The sequence below is a fragment of the Anomaloglossus baeobatrachus genome, chromosome 2 (assembly GCF_048569485.1).
Source record: "Anomaloglossus baeobatrachus isolate aAnoBae1 chromosome 2, aAnoBae1.hap1, whole genome shotgun sequence".
Taxonomy (NCBI): Eukaryota; Metazoa; Chordata; class Amphibia; order Anura; family Aromobatidae; genus Anomaloglossus; species Anomaloglossus baeobatrachus.
In genome coordinates this window covers 739206620-739223854 of record NC_134354.1, presented here as the reverse complement: position 1 = coordinate 739223854, position 17235 = coordinate 739206620, and the positions used below count along the sequence as shown (strand labels likewise).

The 17235-nt window shown below is 45.2% G+C and overlaps 1 protein-coding gene across 7 annotated transcripts in view; it reads left to right on the top strand.

Annotated features, from left to right (window-relative positions):
- Window positions 1–17235, top strand: part of PARP4 (poly(ADP-ribose) polymerase family member 4) — a 354633-nt gene that overhangs the window by 97558 nt on the left and 239840 nt on the right. For all 7 annotated transcript variants that reach the window (XM_075337413.1, XM_075337414.1, XM_075337416.1 and 4 more), the window contains exons 22-25: window positions 6846–7023; window positions 8140–8210; window positions 8327–8514; window positions 16697–16796. In XM_075337413.1, the coding sequence (XP_075193528.1) occupies window positions 6846–7023; window positions 8140–8210; window positions 8327–8514; window positions 16697–16796 (537 nt within the window). The remainder of the gene's footprint in view (window positions 1–6845; window positions 7024–8139; window positions 8211–8326; window positions 8515–16696; window positions 16797–17235) is intronic.

The window sequence follows — 17235 nt, the reverse complement described above, 5'->3', positions numbered from 1 at the left end:
GACAGACGGGGCAAGAGACAGACGGGGCAAGAGACAGACGGGGCAAGAGACAGACGGGGCAAGAGACAGACGGGGAAAGAGACAGACGGGGAAAGAGACAGACGGGGAAAGAGACAGACGGGGAAAGAGACAGACGGGGAAAGAGACAGACGGGGAAAGAGACAGACGGGGAAAGAGACAGACGGGGAAAGAGACAGACTGGGAAAGAGACAGACTGGGGACAGAGACAGACGGGGACAGAGACAGACTGGGACAGAGACAGACGGGGACAGAGACAGACATGCAGACAGGGAAAGACGGGGACAGAGACAGACATGCAGACAGGGACAGAGACAGGCAGACAGGGAAGGAGGAGACAGCCAGAGAGACAGACAAAGATAGATGGGGAAAGACACAGACCTTGATAGAGACAGACTGGGAAAGAGACAGAGAAATAGAGACAGACAGACAGGAAAAGACACAGACAAAGAGACGGGGAGACAGACGGGAAAAGAGACAGACCTAGAAAGAGACAGATGCGGAAAGAAACAGAGAGATAGAGACAGACAAAAAAAGAGAACGGCAGACGGGGAAAGAGAGAGACGGGGAAAAGAGAGAGACGGGGAAAAGAGAGAGACGGGGAAAGAGACAGACCTTGAAAGACACAGACCTGGAAAGACACAGACCTGGAAAGAGACAGACCTGGAAAGAGACAGGCAGAGCTTCTATTAGCTTAGTTTTTGCCTTTTAATATATATATATATTATATATATATTTTTTATATATATATATATATACAGTTAGGTCCAGAAATATTTGGACAGTGACACAATTTTCGCGAGTTGGGCTCTGCATGCCACCACATTGGATTTGAAATGAAACCTCTACAACAGAATTCAAGTGCAGATTGTAACGTTTAATTTGAAGGTTTGAACAAAAATATCTGATAGAAATTGTAGGAATTGTACACATTTCTTTACAAACAATCCACATTTTAGGAGGTCATAAGTAATTGGACAAATAAACCAAACCCAAACAAAATATTTTTATTTTCAATATTTTGTTGCGAATCCTTTGGAGGCAATCACTGCCTTAAGTCTGGAACCCATGGACATCACCAAACGCTGGGTTTCCTCCTTCTTAATGCTTTGCCAGGCCTTTACAGCCGCAGCCTTCAGGTCTTGCTTGTTTGTGGGTCTTTCCGTCTTAAGTCTGAATTTGAGCAAGTGAAATGCATGCTCAATTGGGTTAAGATCTGGTGATTGACTTGGCCATTGCAGAATGTTCCACTTTTTTGCACTCTTGAACTCCTGGGTAGCTTTGGCTGTATGCTTGGGGTGATTGTCCATCTGTACTATGAAGCGCCATCCGATCAACTTTGCGGCATTTGGCTGAATCTGGGCTGAAAGTATATCCCGGTACACTTCAGACTTCATCCGGCTACTCTTGTCTGCTGTTATGTCATCAATAAACACAAGTGACCCAGTGCCATTGAAAGCCATGCATGCCCATGCCATCACGTTGCCTCCACCATGTTTTACAGAGGATGTGGTGTGCCTTGGATCATGTGCCGTTCCCTTTCTTCTCCAAACTTTTTTCTTCCCATCATTCTGGTACAGGTTGATCTTTGTCTCATCTGTCCATAGAATACTTTTCCAGAACTGAGCTGGCTTCATGAGGTGTTTTTCAGCAAATTTAACTCTGGCCTGTCTATTTTTGGAATTGATGAATGGTTTGCATCTAGATGTGAACCCTTTGTATTTACTTTCATGGAGTCTTCTCTTTACTGTTGACTTAGAGACAGATACACCTACTTTACTGAGAGTGTTCTGGACTTCAGTTGATGTTGTGAACGGGTTCTTCTTCACCAAAGAAAGTATGCGGCGATCATCCACCACTGTTGTCATCCGTGGACGCCCAGGCCTTTTTGAGTTCCCAAGCTCACCAGTCAATTCCTTTTTTCTCAGAATGTACCCGACTGTTGATTTTGCTACTCCAAGCATGTCTGCTATCTCTCTGATGGATTTTTTCTTTTTTTTCAGCCTCAGGATGTTCTGCTTCACCTCAATTGAGAGTTCCTTAGACCGCATGTTGTCTGGTCACAGCAACAGCTTCCAAATGCAAAACCACACACCTGTAATCAACCCCAGACCTTTTAACTACTTCATTGATTACAGGTTAACGAGGGAGACGCCTTCAGAGTTAATTGCAGTCCTTAGAGTCCCTTGTCCAATTACTTTTGGTCCCTTGAAAAAGAGGAGGCTATGCATTACAGAGCTATGATTCCTAAACCCTTTCTCCGATTTGGATGTGAAAACTCTCATATTGCAGCTGGGAGTGTGCACTTTCAGCCCATATTATATATATAATTGTATTTCTGAACATGTTTTTGTAAACAGCTAAAATAACAAAACTTGTGTCACTGTCCAAATATTTCTGGACCTAACTGTAAGCCTCCGGTTTTACTAGATGAGAACGTTGGTTCTTCTCCTCTAGTCTAGGGACCGGATCCCCGTTTGCAGCCAAGTCCCAAACAAATAGATAGAAATGTGATTATTAAAAGGCAAAAACTAAGCTAATAGAAGCATTTCACAACATATATTTCAACACCAAAGATATTCCACACAGATTTAACTAAATTGGCCAAGTAATGTGCTCTGTCTGTCTTTTTCCAGGTCTGTCTCTGTCCCCGTCTGTCTCTGTCCCCGTCTGTCTCTGTCCCCGTCTGTCTCTGTCCCCGTCTGTCTCTGTCCCCGTCTGTCTCTATCAAGGTCTGTCTCTTTCCCTGGTCTGTCTCTTTCCCTGGTCTGTCTCTTTCCCCGTCTGTCTCCTCGTCTCTTTGTCTGTGTCTTTTCCTGTCTGTCTTTTTCCCTGTCTGCTTGTCTGTGTGTCTCTTTCCTTGTCTGTCTCTACTTCTCTGTCTCTTTCCCCGTCTGTCTTTATCAAGGTCTGTGTCTTTCCCCATCTATCTTTGTCTGTCTCTCTGGCTGTCTCCTCCTTCCCTGTCTGCCTGTCTCTGTCCCTGTCTGCATGTCTGTCTGTCTCTTTCCAGGTCTGTCTCTTTCCAGGTCTGTCTCTTTCCAGGTCTGTCTCTTTCCAGGTCTGTCTGTCTGTCTGTCTCCCCACCGACACCTTATTACCTCACATATAAGCTTCTTATACTAACAATGTCTTTTGTTCCTATAGCAACCAATCACAACTCCAACTAATAACCTGTAGTTCCAGGCTCCATTTACTTTAATGGAGGCATATTTTTTGGAGAGTAACTGTAAAGCGCGGGGTTAAATTTTCCTGTCAAAACATAGTCTACGACGTTCCCTGGGTCACATGAGGTGTGTGTGCAAAATTTCGTGATTGTAAATGCGACGGTGTGGATACACTTTTCGTTTCACTTTTTCCCCCATTATGTAGATAGGGGCAAAATTGATTGTTAAAATGGAACGCGCGGGGTTAAAATTTCGCCTCAAAACATAGCCTATGACGCTTGCGGGACTCCAGACGTGTGAGTGGAAAATTTTGTGGCTGTAGCTGCGACGGTGCAAATGCCAATCCCAGACAAACACACACATACACATACACATACACACACACACATACACATACACATACACATTCAGCTTTATATATTAGATTTTAAAATATATTATATATACAATATATAACATATATTATATTTATTTGGATAATCACTTTAATTAAAAGGCCCTTGAAGTCTTGCCACTTTCACATTAGAGCTGGTACTGTCAGGCATTGCTCCCATTTTTCTCTGGGTAGAGGGCTGTACTTTATCATGGTTTTGAGACTGTTAAGGCCTCATATCATTACCAAGGTTGGCCAAACCTGCTGATATCAAGGGCTTTGGCCAACAGTTTAAAGTGAACCTGTCAAGTGCAATATTCACCCAGGACCATGAGCAGTTCTGGGTGCATATTTCTAATTCCTGCCTAACCGTCCCTGTATACACTAGCATAGATAAAGAGATCTTTAGAAAAAGTATTTGTAAAGATCCTTCATTATATGCTAACGAGCACGGGCATCAGTCCCAAGGGCGTTGCTTCCCTTGCTAGTCGGCGCCATTAGCATGTTAGTACGCCCTTGTGGGTGTGCTAACATGCTAATGAATATGCAGCATCAGAGGATGATCTCACTCACCTCTCCGCTGCCATCGCCACCCGACGCTGGTTTTCGGCTCAGTGCACATAACCCCGGAGGTTCGGTCATGCGCACTACTTCAGTTTGAAACCAGGTTGTGTACACCCGGCTTCATAATGCGCATGACCGAAACTCCAGGGTCATTGCTCACTGAGCCGAAATTCAGCGTCGGTACTTTATGGGAGCACAGACTTCTTTTAACCCAACAGATGATCTCAGGGGAGATAAGTATGCAGCATGTCCAGTTTTGAACTGCAGATCCTTTTGTTCTCTAAGAGATAAGCCTCCGTCAGAGGAGTCTGGCAGCAAGTTTCTCTGATAGAAAATAGGAAAAATCAGCAGACTGAGCGTTCTTGTGTATGGGAGACTAGTGAGATAGCTGCCAGCTGATCCATAAGTTACCCAACAGTTATTACAGGGGGATGCTCCAAGCCCAAGAACCCGGTCAGCACACGAGCCTTGGGCGTTTGTGAAGCAGGCAAGTGAGTCATGTAGGAAACGGGTAACAGTAGTACTGGAAGCCACAGGCAGTCAGAAGACTGGTAAAAGAGATACTGGAAGCTGCAGGCAGTCAGGAGGCTGGTAATAGAGGTACTGAAAGCCACAGGCAGTCAGGAGGCTGGTAACAGAGGTACTGGAAGCCACAGGCAATCAGGAGACTGGTAGCAGAGATACTGGAAGCTACAGGTAATCAGGAGACTGGTAGAAGAGATCCTGGAAGCCACAGGCAGTTAGGAGACTGGTAGCAGAGTTACTGGAAGCCACAGGCAGTCAGGAGACTGGTAGAAGAGATAATGGAAGCCACAGGCAGTCAGGAGACTGGTAGCAGAAATACTGGAATCAAGTAGCAGGCAGGCATGACTCAGGAACACTAAATGTCTTAAGATCAAAACACGAGCATGTGTCTTAGTGAACCTTATATAGGCCCAGGCAGACAATCACATGAAATCATGATGGGTCACCTGCAGAGCCCAACATGGAGCACAACAGAGTTTACCAGAGCGAGGGGAGCAAAGCCCTTCCTGGGACAGGTGTGTAACAGGGGCTTTATCTATTTTCACCAACAGATATTCTTATCTTACTTATCTGTTGAAATCAGCCAGTTTTCTGCAAGATTCACTTAGATAAAATCGGATTTTACAAACACCATTTTTAGTCTTGTTGGAAGAAATTGTTCAGATTTCTGTAGGTGTAAATGGGGCTTTACACGCTACGATATCGTTAAGGTTTTATCGTCGGGGTCACATCTTTAGTGATGCGCATCCGGCGTCATTAACGATATCGTAGCGTGTGACACTTCTGTGCGATCTAAAACGATCGCAAAAGCGGCTAAAATCATTTGCCGCGGAGAGGTCAAACTAAAACAAAAAATAGTTTACCTCTCATTAGTGATGTTGTTCCTCATTCCTGCGGCAGCATACATCGCTGTGTGTGACACCGCAGGAACGAGGAACATCTCCTTGCCTGCATCCACCGGCTATGCGGAAGGAAGGAGGTGGGCGGGATGTTACGTTCCGTTCATCTCCGCCCCTCCGCTTCTATTGGACGCCTGCCGTGTGACGTCGCTGTGATGCCGCACGACCAGCCCCCTTAGAAAGGAGGCGGATCGCCGGCCAGAGCGACATCGCAGGGCAGGTAAGCCGTGTGACGGGGGTGCGCGATTTTGTGCGCGACTGGAAGCGATATGCCCGTGTCGCACAAATGATGGGGGCGGGTACGCACGCTAGCGTTATCGGTACCGATATCGCTATCTTGTAAAGCCCCCTTAAGGGGTGCTTTACACGTTGCGACATCGCTACCGATATATCGTCGAGGTCACGTAGTTAGCGACGCACATCCGGCGCCGGTAGTGACATCGCAACGTGTAAATCCTAAGTGCGACAATGAACAAGCACAGAAGCGTAAAAAATTGCTGATCTGTGTAACGCCGTTCATTTCCATAATGTCGCTACATCAGGAGATACGATGTTGTTTGTCGCTCCTGCGGCGTCACACATGTGTGTGAAACCGCAGGAACTACAAACATCTCCTTACCTGCGTCCACCAGCAATGCGGAAGGAAGGATGTGGGCGGGATGTTATGTCACGCTCATCTCCGCCCCTCCGCTTCTATTGGCCGGCCGCTTAGTGACGTAGCGGTGACATCGCTGTGACGTCGAACGCACCTCCCCCTTGAAGGAGGGATTGTTGGTGGTCACAACGACGTCGCCGACCAGGTATGTGCGTGTGAAGCTGCCGTAGCGATTATGTTCGCTACGGCAGCAATCACAAGATATCGCATGTACAATGGGGGCGGGTGCTATCACGCTGGACATCGCTAGCAAATGCTAGCGATGTCGCAACGTGTAAAGTACCCCTAAGTGTACCATTACTGATAGTCTATAGACATTTCTTCATCAGCTTAAAGTCATTAAACCTCCCTTCTGCTCTATATATAAACACAATCTAGGAAGGATGTATCTCCAATATGGCCACACCAAGAAAACTTTTAAAAATCCAAAATAAATTCAAAATAAATATTTGCAACATTAAAAACAAACATTTCTCTATTCGAGACATGCAGACATTTCCTTTTGAATTGGCCATTCTAATGTAACAACAAATCAGATTTCTTATCTGACGGCACTTGTTTGCGTGCTTTCCATGTTCCAGGCCTACAGTATATATATATATAAAAGTCTAGGCTTATACTGATTTTTCTATATTTTCTTATAGGCCTGCATGCTGATTTTTCAACCTGAAATTGAATCATTCAGTGAAGATGTATTTCTGACAATATGCCTCGACTGCTCCAACTCCATGGAGTCCTGCTTTCAGAGTGCTAAACAGGTGGCACTGCTCGCAGTTGATTCTATATACACCAAATATACTAACATTGTCCTTTTTGGATCAAGTAAGTCTATAGAGAAGCGAATATTTTACCTTTTGTGCCATCCCTGTCTCTTCCTTACCCCTCTTGTTTGAGTTTTTAAGGTCTGATTTGACACTTCTGTTCCCAATCAAATGTTTTATTTTCCTTTTCTTGATTGCAAAATGTATCTAAAACTGGACTTGTGAACAGAACCTAAGATATTTGCAATGCAGAGTAGAAAGGCCATTTCTACCACAATCCGTATGGTAATAAAATCAAATGTTTATACCAGGGATTCAAATTTAAGCATTATCCATTTTAAGGTTGACATGTTTCTGGCGAGGTGTGCCCTTACTCATAGCACAACATGAACGAAACATGTCAGCTTTAAAATGGATCCTGCTAAAATTTTAATCCCTGGAATAAACTTTTGATGTTGTTACCATACAGATTGTGCTGGATACTGCCTTTCTACTCAGCATTGGAAGCACTGTGTTCACCATCTGGTACCAGCACCCAACGAAGACACTTCTCCCCGCTAATTTAATAGAGTTGAGCCTGTTCTTTTGCATTGTAAGTTACTGGAAAAAGCTCATAGTCACATTTTTGGTTTTTGTTGTGTAATCTGAGAGCAGCAGAGACCCTAATTCCAGTGATATGCCACTTAGTGGACTGTGGGCTGCTGTTTTAGTACAATGAATGTTTTATCAGCAGGCGATTATCACTACAGGATAAGGTGTTTTGTACCTCCTGGTCCAACACCACCCCTACTACTGATTAGCAGCTTTCTGTCAATATACAGTGTACACAGAAAGCTGTTAGTAGTGTGGGCGGGATTATACAGAGCTCAGCATTCCAAGCTCTACTAGACCTGCAGCAGAGAAAATGGTGATTTTATCACAACTGCTGCATCCAGTAAACTGAGTGACACATCGCCGGAATCAGGGTTTCTGTCCATACATCATGCTGCTATCCTATTACATAGCAAAAATCTGCAGGCAGATTCCTTTTAAATTACCCTATAATGATTGATGTCTACAAACCAATTTGGTAATGGTCATTCTGTTCAATAAAGGATGGACAAAGGAATTTTTTTTACATGAACGACCATAATGAATATTTTTAGAGAAAATCTAATAGTACGTATTATTTTGATAGGTTCTGAAGAGCTTTATATCTTCCCAAAGTCGCACCATGGGGATGATTCAGATATGAAGACGTTTATAAAAGTAAGCTGCTACGTGGTTTTATTTCTTGAAATAAACTTTTTTTTTCTTTAAATATATGCAGATTTTGCAGTGGTCCTTTTGCCTTTACGAACTGTAAGCTTTTCATCTATTCATAGAAAGCAAAGCCCACTATGGGTAGCACCGAGTTCTGGAAGGTCCTACAATGCTTACAGTTGCTCACACCTAAAATGGGACGTCACAAAGTTCTCCTGATCAGTGATGGACATGTACAAAATGAAAACTTGATCTTTCAGATTCTTAGCAAACATAAGAATGATATTCAACTGTTCACTTGTGGTGTAGGGTAAGTCGTAATAATCAATTCATTGTAACATAGTCTATTGTTATATGTGCTAATGAAATGTTTAGGATAGGTGAGAAATGTATGATTGTATGATTTTGGGTGGCCTGGAGACCCCCATTCACCTGAGAACCTGGAGTTTCAAATCCCCTGTAGGAAGCATGTGAAATCGGTTTATGGAACAACAGCTGCACATGCTCACTACTGCTCCATTCCTACAGAGAACTTTGTGACTGCCATTCTTCTGATGAATAGAAGATCTCCAATGATAATACATTCATCACCTTGGGGATATTGTTTATCAGATAGATAACCATATCTGAAGATCTTCTGACTGGTAATGGGCTGCTCATTACCTCATTAACAGATTAGTAATGGGGGGGGGGCTCATAGATACTTCCCATTACTGATTTAGGGCTTAGTGGCAGCTGTGAGCTGTCATTAACCCCTGATATTACCCAGATTGCCACCACACTAGGGCAATTGGGATGAGCTGAGTAAAGTGCCGAGATTGTCGCATCTTTTGGATGCGACAATTCTCGGCGGCTGCTATGTTTAATCTGGGGAGCCCAATAACCATGAGCCTCCCCAGCCTGAGAATATCAGCCCCCAGCTGTCAGCTTTATCATGGCTGGGTATGAAAATTGTGGGGGAATGCACTCCGCTTTTTAAAATTATTTATGCAAATAATTTGAAAAAAGCCACATGTGGTTCCTCTTATTTTGATACACAAAGATGATAAATGCACAGCTGGGGGCTGCAGCCTGTAGTTGTATGCTTTATCTGTGCTGGATATCATAATATGGGGAGACCCTATGGCAATTTATTTATTTATTTTTACACCACGATATTGACACACACAGCGTCTGTGATTGCAAGCAGTTAAACATTGTCACACAGGGTGGGAGTATAATCTGACTGCAACCAATCACAGATGTCGGGACTGCCGGTGGGTGGTAGCAGCAGTGCCTATGCATGAGGCATAATGAGCGGCCTAGGTATTAGTGTTACAGCCGCACAGAGACTGGTAAGTATAACGTGCCTGCTCTAATCCCCGTAGCTGCCTCTACCACCATTTTAAAGCACATGATTTGGGTCCCCATAGACGCATATGGGTATCGGTGTCTGGGCCCAAATTGTTTTTTTGGTTTGTTTTTTTTAAATCCGGTTGGATCCCAGATATCTGCGGTTTCGCCCATTACTATCTAAGACATAGAACAGTGTTTGTTTAGTCCCAAACTTCTTAAAAAGATAAGAGATTCCTATCATGTACATTTCTGATGTATCCACAGGGTCTGCCATAAATGTATATTAAATGTGTGCATCAATAGAACCTTTATGCATCTCAAGAACGGGGTCTCATCAATAGAGAAGCGGTTGGAATTCCTATACACATTAATCGGAATTCTGACTATCTGTCCACTGACAGACCCAGTTCTCGTGATATTATATATTTATGGCGTATTCTATAGATGACAAAAATTTACGTGATTGTAATACTGTCATTCCCGAAATGCAGGTCAAACTAATCTAATCTAATTAATAAAAATTAATGGTTATTGGACTCTCTAGCACCAGTACCAATAACCAATATTTTACTAATCTAAACTAATTAAATGAATCGGTTATATTAGGGGATGTAGTCCCGATAAAAATCCTATAAGCAGTATATATTTGATGACTGTAATTTGGAATAACACAAGTTTTAGAAGTAAAGTAATTAGTCTGTGGAACTGCCTGCCTCAGGAGCCGGTCACAATGGGAACCATTGATGATTTCTTTTAAGGCTTAGGTGCTTTTTTTTTTTTTTTAGAAGAAAATAACATAAATAATTATGTAAATGTGTAAAGTTATTTTCTTAATGTTTAGTCCAGTAGATGAGCAATTGGGATCAGGAGGGAAAGATTAGCTATTTTGGAGTGGACCAGATCAAGTCTTATGGTTGTGTCCCTGCCTTTTACCCTTTCATTTTGGTTGATCTTAATGAACATTTTTGTTTTTTCAACTCTATAAACTATGTAACTATGAGGTGGTTTTGGTGCACCCTTGGTGTGGCTGAGTGCTGCAGAGGCGTATCTAGGGGGGGGGGGCTGGCGGGGCATTTGCTCCAGGCGCAACTGTGAGGGGGGCGCTGTCGGGCTGCCTGATGCAGCGCTGGGAAAGTCTCCCCGGGGGCTGACGCTCTGCAGTCTCTGCTCTGCTCCCACTGCTCAATTGTCCTTGTATCTGTCAGACACAAGGACAATTGGAGCCGTGACGCCGGCGCTGACTTCCGGGTCAGAGCGACGGCTGTCATGTGATCAGGTCAGCTGATCACACTGCTGACCCGGAAGTCAGGGCCGCAGCGCAGAGGCGGCACAGAGCGCTGATAAGTGCTCCAGTGTGGAGCTGAAGACACGGAAGGAGGAACATTATGGGGTGAGGGATCTATGAACACGGAATGGGGGAACAGAGGGTGGGGAGAGGGAACTATCAGTAGACACATTATGAAGAGATAGAGGTTGGGGAGGGGGCAGTATCTAAAGACAGTATGGAGGAGAGCGGATGGAAAGGGAGCAGTATCTATAGACACAGTAGGGGTGTGAGGGGGAACGATCTTTTGACACAGTATGGTGGGAAGAGAGGTTGGGGAGGGGGAAGCATCTTTGGGCACAGTATGTGGAGAGAAATGATGAGGGGTGATGTATGGGGAGAGAAATGATGAGGGGTGATGTATGGGGAGAGAAATGATGAGGGGTGATGTATGGGGAGAGAAATGATGAGGGGTGATTTATGGGGAGACAAATGATGAGGGGTGATTTATGGGGAGACAAATGATGAGGGGTGATTTATGGGGAGACAAATGATGAGGGGTGATGTATGGGGAGAGAAATGATGAGGGGTGATGTATGGGGAGAGAAATCATGAGGGGTGATGTATGGGGAGAGAAATCATGAGGGGTGATGTATGGGGAGAGAAATGATGAGGGGTGGTGTATGGGGAGAGGGAGGATGCGGGGTGATGTATGGGGAGAGGGAGGATGCGGGGTGACGTATGGGGAAAGGGAGGATGCGGGGTGATGTATGGGGAGAGGGGTGAGGGGTGATGTATGGGGAGAGGGAGGGTGAGGGGTGATGTATGGGTAGAGGGAGGGTGAGGGGTGATGTATGGGGAGAGGGAGGATGCGGGGTGATGTATGGGGAGAGGGAGGATGCGGGGTGATGTATGGGGAGAGGGAGGATGCGGGGTGATGTATGGGGAGAGGGAGGATGCGGGGTGATGTATAGGGAGAGGGAAGATGCGGGATGATGTATGGGGAGAGGGAGTGTGAGGGGTGATGTATGGGGAGAGGGAGGGTGAGGGGTGATGTATGGGGAGAGGGAGGGTGAGGGGTGATGTATGGGGAGAGGGAGGATGAGGGGTGATGTATGGGAAGAGGGAGGATGCGGGGTGATGTATGGGGAGAGAAATGATGAGGGGTGATGTATGGGGAGAGAAATCATGAGGGGTGATGTATGGGGAGAGAAATCATGAGGGGTGATGTATGGGGAGAGAAATCATGAGGGGTGGTGTATGGGGAGAGGGAGGATGCGGGGTGACGTATGGGGAGAGGGAGGATGCGGGGTGACGTATGGGGAGAGGGAGGATGCGGGGTGATGTATGGGGAGAGGGGTGAGGGGTGATGTATGGGGAGAGGGAGGGTGAGGGGTGATGTATGGGGAGAGGGAGGGTGAGGGGTGATGTATGGGGAGAGGGAGGGTGAGGGGTGATGTATGGGGAGAGGGAGGATGCGGGGTGATGTATGGGGAGAGGGAGGATGCGGGGTGATGTATGGGGAGAGGGAGGATGCGGGGTGATGTATAGGGAGAGGGAAGATGCGGGATGATGTATGGGGAGAGGGAGTGTGAGGGGTGATGTATGGGGAGAGGGAGGGTGAGGGGTGATGTATGGGGAGAGGGAGGGTGAGGGGTGATGTATGGGGAGAGGGAGGATGAGGGGTGATGTATGGGAAGAGGGAGGATGCGGGGTGATGTATGGGGAGAGGGAGGATGCGGAGTGATGTATGGGGAGAGGGAGGATGCGGAGTGATGTATGGGGAGAGGGAGGATGCGGGGTGATGTATGGGGAGGGGAGGGTGAGGGGTGATGTATTGGGAGAGGGAGGGTGAGGGGTGATGTATTAGGAGAGGGAGGGGTGACGTATACAGACATGGTATGGGGAGCAAATGAGAAAGAAATTTTGAGGACACAGAATAAAGTGACATGGTATGAGGAGCAAGTGGGCAGAATGGGGAGTGAGGTGGAAAACTATATGGACACGCAGGAGGTAGTGAGGAAGACAGTAAGGGATGAGAAGAATGTGAGGGGCACAGAATAGAGACTGGGTAGTAGAGGGACGTGGTATGGAGAGGGGGCAGAATTGGAGGACAGTATGAGGCCATAGCGAGGAGGGAGGGGGTGGGATGAGAGGGCACAGTATAAAGACTAGGCAGTTTAGGGTGATACAGTGAGAGGACAGTGTGAAGAGTAGTGTGGAAAGGAGAGGGAGTGTGGAGGGCATGTACCATAAGAGGGACAGTGTGTGGGTCATATTTTGTACAGAGAATACTGTGAGGGGCCATTATTTATTCTGGGGCACAGTGTAGGGCAGATATTTTTAAATAGAAGTATTATCATCATTCTGCTATTTTAGGGGCATCATGTCAGGATGTGCTGCAGAAGACCGGAGAAGATGGAAATCTGCAGGGATGAGATGTGAATGTGAAAAGTCATCATGGCGTTAGGACAAGGTGAAGAATATAAAGAAACGACTCAGACAACATCCTCTATAAGGTTAGGGGAAAGGTACTCCAAAGTACCATAGCAAGATAAAGGGTGGATCCAGATTTTTCTGGAACCCAACCCAGTTAGCACAAACTCATTAACATATTGGAGATAAGAGGACAAGAGTTTTTTTAGTGCAAAAAGATTACAAAATTTTATTAGACATAGTGGGGAAAAGTATCCAGTCATTAAAAACAGATTAAAACATTAATGACGGATTACCCCCACATGGGACATGATACAAAGATTAAGGTGTATGCATATGAAGCATGTGGGTAAAGCATACTCAATTGTGCAGAGACAACATGTGGGTATTATCTAACAATCTGCCGAACACTTTGTAATCACACTGCCAGACAAAGTTGCTGCAGTATTAGGCACATAGCACATAGATTAAGGTGTATACATATGAAGCATGTGGGTATAGCACACTCAATTGTACAACATGTAGATATTATCTAGCAATCTGCTGAACACTTTGTAATCACACTGCCAGACAAGGTTGCTGCAGTATTAAGCACAGCTGTAATTGAATTTAAGACCCCACTAGAGAACCTGCACAAGTAAATACCAGTACCAATAGCGCCCTGTATCAGTCCGACCAAATAAGGAGGGAAGCTCCGCCAAGAGTAGAGCCTCTGGAAGACCTACGTACGTTTCGATATTAATAGTAAATAATCTTCGTCAGGGAGGAGGCATCTAGATCTAGATGCCTCCTCCCTGACGAAGATTATTGGCGGAGCTTCCCTCCTTATTTGGTCGGACTGATACAGGGCGCTATTGGTACTGGTATTTACTTGTGCAGGTTCTCTAGTGGGGTCTTAAATTCAATTACAGCTGTGCTTAATACTGCAGCAACTTTGTCTGGCAGTGTGATTACAAAGTGTTCGGCAGATTGTTAGATAATACCCACATGTTGTCTCTGCACAATTGAGTATGCTTTACCCACATGCTTCATATGCATACACCTTAATCTTTGTATCATGTCCCATGTGGGGGTAATCCGTCATTAATGTTTTAATCTGTTTTTAATGACTGTTTGGATACTTTTCCCCACTATGTCTAATAAAATGTTGTAATCTTTTTGCACTAAAAAAACTCTTGTCCTCTTATCTCCAATCCTCTATAAGGTACCTGAATGTAAATGTTTATTTGTGATATTATGTCCCATCATTAGGCCTTGGTCCCACTTGCGCATTGTTTCTGATTTGAGCACAATGTGACCCCCACTGATCAGCTGTTCTTGGTGCAGGTGGCTGGAAATGCTTATTTCTGGATCTGCTCTGTCCTCTGATGGTGTCCGCGGCCGGGTACTGCACATCCACCTCATTGATTTTAATAGGAGACTGCTGCCACTATCAGAAGATGGAGCAGATCCAGAACTGAGCACTTCCGGGCACCTGCCACCACCGTCACAGCACCTAGAACAGGCGATTGGTGGGGGTGCCAGGTGCCGGATCCTGACCAATCAGACATTGTTGATCTATCCTAAGGAAAGGCCTTCAGTGTTTAAAGTAGTGGACAATTGGACAATCTCTTTAATAAAGTCTTGTGCCGTCTGACAAGTTAAGGGTTACTATGTTTTTTATTTATGTTGTTCGGAGCATTAAAGGGGTTGTCCAAGTTTGTGATGAGTCTGCTGTCACTCCATGTGTCACTCTGTGACTGCAGCATTCTGAATTCTCACAGTGTGCACACTGCTTGCTGTCAGGATTCTCTGGTGCTGGCGGTGACAGTGGGAGGTTACGAAGCTGCAAGTATGCGATTTATGTCATCACGTGCTGAACAGACATGCTCCATGAAAATGAATTGACTGAGGCTGGACACATCAAACCAGAATGTGGCCAGAAGTCTACAAATCTCATACTTGTGCTCACATGATCGTCCATTCTCGTCACTGGCACCGGAGAATCCTAAAAGTGTGCAGAGCATGTGTTGTAAGAATTCAGAAGCCTGAAGTCACGAATAGATTCACTGCAGATTTTTTTTTTTCCAATTTAAAGTTTTATTGAGTTTATAATAAGAATATAAAAAGAAAATATACATCCATGCTCTAACAAATGATATAGATCAAAGGTCTAAGCAACACAACACAGTCGTAGACCTGAAGGCAGAATGTAAATTATTAATATAGTACATGGGTATTCAATTTAAACCATGAGAAAAAGAAAAAGAAATAATAAAATAGAAAAGGGAAGTAAAGAAGAGCAGCAGTCACGTTATCACTGCAGATTTTTATCTCTAATCTGGACAATCCCTTTAATTACAAAATTAAGTAGTGTAGTATCCTCAGTTCTAACAGCGTGTAATATACCCACTGTCACAATTCAGCTCTGCTCCCTGGTCACCACATGGCCACTCCACTCATATGTGATTTTCATACTTCCATGTGACAACTGGCTTTTCTTCATACATTTCTCATTGAACATTGAGAGAATTATTAAGAGAAGCTTGTTACCACGTGACTGTAAGGGCAGCTTTGCACGTTGCAACATCGCACGTGCGATGTCGGTGGGGTCAAATCGAAAGTGACGCACATCCGGCGTCACTTTCGACATCGTAGTGTGTAAATGCTAGATGATACGATGAACGAGCGCAAAAGCGTCGTTATCGTATCATCGGTGCAGGGTCCGACATTTCCATAATGCCGGTGCCGCGACAGGTACGATGTAGTTCCTCGTTCCTGCGGCAGCACACATTGCTGTGTGTGAAGCCGCAGGAGCGAGGAACATCTCCTCACCTGCCGCCGGTGGTTATGCGGAAGGAAGGAGGTGGGTGGGATGTTTACATCCTGCTCATCTCCGCCCCTCCGCCGCTATTGGCCGCCTGCCGTGTGACGTCACTAGGACGCCACACGACCCGCCCCCTTAGGAAGGAGGCGGGTAGCCGGCCAGAGCGACGGTCGCAGGGCAGGTGAGTGCATGTGAAGCTGGCGTAGCGATAATGTTCGCTACGCCACCTATCACAAGATATCGCACCTGCGACGGGGGCGAGGACTATCGCGTGCGACATCGCAGCATCGGCTTGCGATGTCGCAACGTGCAAAGCCCGCCTAAGTGTGCAAATCATATATGAGTGACTGGTCACATGACGACCACCCAAATTGCTTGGTGGAGGGGGGGCGCCAAACTGAATTTTTGCCCCGGGTGCTGGAAAGCCTACATACACCTCTGGAGTGCTGGGTGCACCTTTACGCCCCTCAGTTTGTATACTGAGCAGTTCTCCTGATTGACAGCACTCGCTAGGCCAGAGTGAGCGCTGCCTGATCCCTAACCGCAGCGCTGCTCCTGCACACGGGCTAATGAGTAAAATAGGGACCGCGCTGATTGATCATTAAATTGTACACAAAATACCATCCTAACGGACTTGTTACTTTGCTTCAGGACAACCGCAAATAAGCACATGCTCAGATGTTTTGCACAGTATGGATCAGGAGCCTTTGAATATTTTGCTGACAAATCTAAGGGCAAATGGAAAGATCAGGTAAGATATAATATTTAAAACCAAAAAAAAACCAAAAACAAAAAAGTGAGCCGGAGTATGAGATGGTATACATAGAGCTCAGATCAGGTAAGATATAATATTTGTTGTTGTTCTGCTTTCTTTACCACAAATGTTCCCTATTCTGCTATGCTTCTCTTTATGTGCAGTTGAAAAGCAGAAATATATATATATCGCTGTGCTGCGAGCGTGAGTCGAGTGTCTGTGAGGACTCACACTAATCTCTGTGTGGCCTCAGCCTAATGGTTTTACACCATGGCGCGCTTTTTCTCATTTTGGAATTCTCTCTATAGATCTGCTGCATATTAATACTTAGTTTTTAATAACGCACCCAAAATTTAATTGTCATTCTTTTCTTAATAAAATATATTAAGGATTTGAGCTCTTTCAGATAATTCTTTTCAAAGTCTCCGATATTTCT